This window comes from Geotrypetes seraphini, chromosome 16 (assembly GCF_902459505.1).
Source record: "Geotrypetes seraphini chromosome 16, aGeoSer1.1, whole genome shotgun sequence".
Classification (NCBI taxonomy): Eukaryota; Metazoa; Chordata; class Amphibia; order Gymnophiona; family Dermophiidae; genus Geotrypetes; species Geotrypetes seraphini.
In genome coordinates, this window is record NC_047099.1 from 12698931 (window position 1) to 12703218 (window position 4288).

A 4288-nucleotide genomic window follows, 5' to 3' on the forward strand; every position below is an offset into this window, starting at 1 on the left:
ACTATCCAAGGCTACTTTGGGGCATTCCAGGGCTGGAGTTGGCATTTGACCCATTAAGTGCTTGTCTGGGGCTAACTGGTCATATTCAGAAACACTTCACCAATGAGTGTAACTGAAATTTTGTTCTACATCTAAGATATGTTTTGGATGTATCATAGAATTTTCCTCCCTTTGAGAAAGATATTTATAGGTGTGTTATGGGGCAGGAAATGTTTGCTTGAGACACAGAAAAAAGGGATGGTGTTTGTTGAATTAATGGCCAATTGCTATTTGTCTTTTGCTGTTTTGAATCAGTATCAGGATGTGCTCACAGTCTGATCTTGCCCTTTTATCATCTCTTCTTGATTCGAGGACACTATGGCCCTCTTTTACATAGGTGCGCGTGCTAAACACAAACGCATGCATGTTAGTCTATGGACGCGTTAGCATTTAGCGCGTGCTAATTCGATTAGCCTGCGCTAATTGGTTGGCGCACTTTAGTAAAAGAGGGGGTATGTCTCTGATTTTGCTCATGCTTCCCTGCAGCAAAAGATCCTCTACTGCTCAGAATTATGTTTTAGAACATAAGAAGAGGTGGTGGGAAGAAGAATTGAAGAGGAGATGAGGATTAAAGTAGAATAAGAAGAAATGAGAGTGGAATAGAAGAGAGGATAAAGAGACAGAGACACTGGCATAAGAAGAGAACGAGTAGGGGAAGGGAGAAAATGATAAAGAGAAGGAAAAGAAATGGAACAGTGGAAGGATGAAATTGGGAGCAGGCAAAGAGATAGAAAGGGAAAAATAAGAAGGGAAGGGCCCAGGGTAAGAAAGACAAGGAGAGAAAGGGCAAAGAGGGAGCAAGGGAGAGAGGAAAGAGTAAGGAGCAAGAGGGTAGTGGGAAGGAAGATGACTAAAGGAAGATAAGAGAAAGACCAGTATTAAGGGGTGCAAACAGGATCTTTGCACTGGGCTCCCATGCCAGAAGGAGCCCAAAACTGAAGGCAGAACAGTCTGGTGGCAGACCTTAGGACCCCCTTGCAAATTTCTGCCCTGAGTCCCAGCCCTGGAAGTAAAGGGAAGGGCAAGAGGGGAGGGAGGACTGGGATAGAGCAAGGGTAGAGGGGTACCCTTTACCACCTATGGATGTGCTGCTGGATATTAAGTCTAAATACACGTCAAGCCAGTACATCTTGTTCTTAACAGTAGCCATCAGTGAGCAAAAATAACTTGTGCATGGACCAATCTATGCCCTCTCCTTATTCACATCTCCATTTAAAACTCAGCTCTTTCGGTGGATCTGCCATGTTTTGTGAAGGACCATTACAAGACCTCGGTGCCAGAAGCCTAGTTCAAAGACATTCTGCAACTAATTTCATTTCAGCAAAATGCAGTTAAAACAGGCACCACCTTTTTCATAATACTATTGCGATTTATTCTTTCTGCAGATAATAAAGCAAACATGGACAGAAGAAATCATAGTTCTGTGACCGAGTTCATTCTTCTTGGGCTCTGGGACTTTCCACAGCTGCAAGGTGTATTTTTTGGGTTGTTTGCCGTCTTCTATGGCATCACAGTCCTTGGGAATCTCATCATTATGATAATAATAATGGTAGATTCTTGCCTTCACACTCCTATGTACTATTTTCTCTTTAATTTGGCCGGCCTGGAAATTTGCTATATAACTGTCACCGTACCTAAGATGCTGGTCAACTTCCTAGTGGAGAAGAAAACAATTTACTTCAGTGCTTGTATAACACAATTATACTTCTTTGGTTCATTTGGGTCAATTGAATGTTTCCTCTTAGCAATAATGGCTTATGACCGATACTTGGCCATATGTTCCCCACTCCATTATGCTATGCTGATGAATGGTAAGGTCTGTACTAAATTCTTACTTTGCTCCTGGCTAGTTGGTCTTAGCACCACTTTGCTGTCAATAATATTAATTTCCAGACTGAACTTTTGTGGCCCCAATGAGATAAAACACTACTTCTGCGACATCGCTCCACTCTTAAGGCTGGCCTGCTCGGACACTTCTCTTACCGAAACTGTGATTTTCTTCTTGGCATCTGCTATCTTACTGATGTGCTGTCTTCTGACAGTGTTATCGTACATCAAAATCATAGCTACCATTATGAAGATACCATCTTCCTTGGGACGAGAAAAGGCCTTTTCAACCTGTGCCTCTCATATCACCGTGGTTTTGGTATATTATGGGACCATGATATTTGTGTATGTTCGACCAACGACAACCAGTGTTTTTGACTTCAGCAAAGTGGCCTCTGTACTGTACACCATAGTGACACCACTGCTCAATCCATTCATCTATACCCTAAGAAACAAAGATGTGAAGAGATCCCTCAGAAAACTTCTCAACAGAGCAATTTCTCTCCTGGAGTTCATTGGAAAATAAATCAAATGTATTGTATATTCAGCAGATATTAAAAATACATATGAGCAACATTTAACATGGAATTTAGGTGCTTTATGAAAAAAAAAAAATATATATATATATATATTTATTTTTTTTTTTTTTTAAGTAATAGTCCAACATTGTTTTTATGGGTATGCCTCTGTCTACCATGAAAACCTTACAGAAATTTAAACTTTGCTTTCCCACTGATAAGAAAATAAAAACTATGACCAATTTCTGTCAATCATTTTCTTTTTTATTCGTAAAAATTTGGAATGACCTTCCTTCTATAGTTAGAGTTATCATTTACAAAATTTATTAATGACTAATGTGTTTTCATGCAGTTTGTATGATTTACCATTTGTATTGCATTATCAAAGTTCAAAAATCAATAAAGATTTACAAAAAAAAAACCCCAACAATTTACTAATGACTCTTCTTCCTCAAATAATCAACCATAAAATATAACATTTTTTGGAATAAAAGATAAAGTCTCTGCTCTAATCTCTTGTATATTTCATTAATATTTTGTTAACCGAGTTGGGCTGTCTTGTTGGGATGAATCAGCATATAAAATCAATGATTAGATTAGAATAGATTAGATTACAGGCTCGATATTGAAAAGATATCTAGTACTGGTTTCTAACACAAGTAATGACACTCTATCTGCCTTCTAGATCTCTAAGATTGGAAGGGGCAATACGACTGTCACTAAATGAGTTTTCACGAGTACACTATGAAAGCACAAGGGTATCTGCAATCTCAATTGCTAGGATGTCATTATGGAACAAATTGACAGAACCATTGAGAGCACTACCGAATTTACAAAAGTTTAAGAAAGTATTGGAAACTACTTTGTTTGTAGAAGTGTTTAAATGAATGAATATTAATACTTTATGGAGACGTTGACATTATTGTATGTGGAGGTATTACAGAGAATGAAGACAATTCTTATATGTTATTGTATGTATGTCCTAATACTTTGATTGTACTGTGTAAGTTGCTTAGGTGTAAGCGGGTAAGAAATGTTTTAAATAAATAAATAAGTTAGGACAGTCTTTTTGTTCTCCTAACATTATGTGCCGGGCATTGATCTTAATATTGGCTGGTACCCATTAAACTCTAGTGGATAAACCCAGTTATTCAATGCTAGAAGTTGAATATCGAGGGTAGAGAATGACACGTAGATAAATTTTCCCCCGTCCCCGCAGGAACTTTTTTTTTCCTATCCCTGCCCTGTTCCTGCAAGCTCCATCCTCATCTGCCCAAGCCTCAAACACTTTAAAATCATAAGTGTCTGAGGCTCGTGCAGTTAAGGTAGAGCTTACGGGAATGGGGCAGGGGCAGGGACAGAGACAAAAATCGTGGGGACGGGGCGAGGAATTTGAATTCCTGCAGGGACAGGGACAAATTTGTTCCCATGCCATTCTCTAATCGAGGGTAAGGTCAGCCCACACCTGGAAGCAGCTTGCAATCCACTTACCACAGTGGACTGATTATTACCAAATAAAATTGAACAAAATGTTACTGCTCAGATTTTTGGGGGGGATTGCTAAATTTGAGTGCAAGACTGAATGTTTATTTCAGTTTCATTGGCTTCTGATAGGGCTTTTCATGCAAAATTTAAGATAACGATGCTAATATTTAAATTACTTTCCCCTACCTTTATTAACGCGTAGCGCGGGTTTTAGTGTCGGCAGCAAACTGCTCCGACGCTCATAGAATTCCGCTGCCAGTGCTAAAACCTTTGCTACGCTTTAGTAAAGGAGGAGGTTTGTATTTGATATACAGCTCTCCCTCCGTATTTGCGAGGGTTAGGTGCAGAGCCGGCCCACGAATAGCGAAAAATCACGAATAAGTTTTTGGGCCGGCTCTGACCCACCCCCGCCTCTTTCC

At 39.5% G+C, this 4288-nt stretch overlaps 1 protein-coding gene across 1 annotated transcript; it reads left to right on the forward strand.

Annotated features, from left to right (window-relative positions):
* The first annotated feature begins 1438 nt into the window (after window positions 1-1438).
* On the forward strand, window positions 1439-2392 carry LOC117349636 (olfactory receptor 6N1-like). The gene has a single exon (XM_033923228.1). It carries the CDS (start codon window positions 1439-1441, stop codon window positions 2390-2392), a length of 954 nt encoding a protein of 317 aa, XP_033779119.1.
* Window positions 2393-4288: the final 1896 nt, after the last annotated feature.

Bases quoted from the DNA above. Each gene is read 5' to 3' on its own strand.
- LOC117349636 (XM_033923228.1), top strand. From the start codon at position 1,439: ATGGACAGAAGAAATCATAGTTCTGTGACCGAGTTCATTCTTCTTGGG.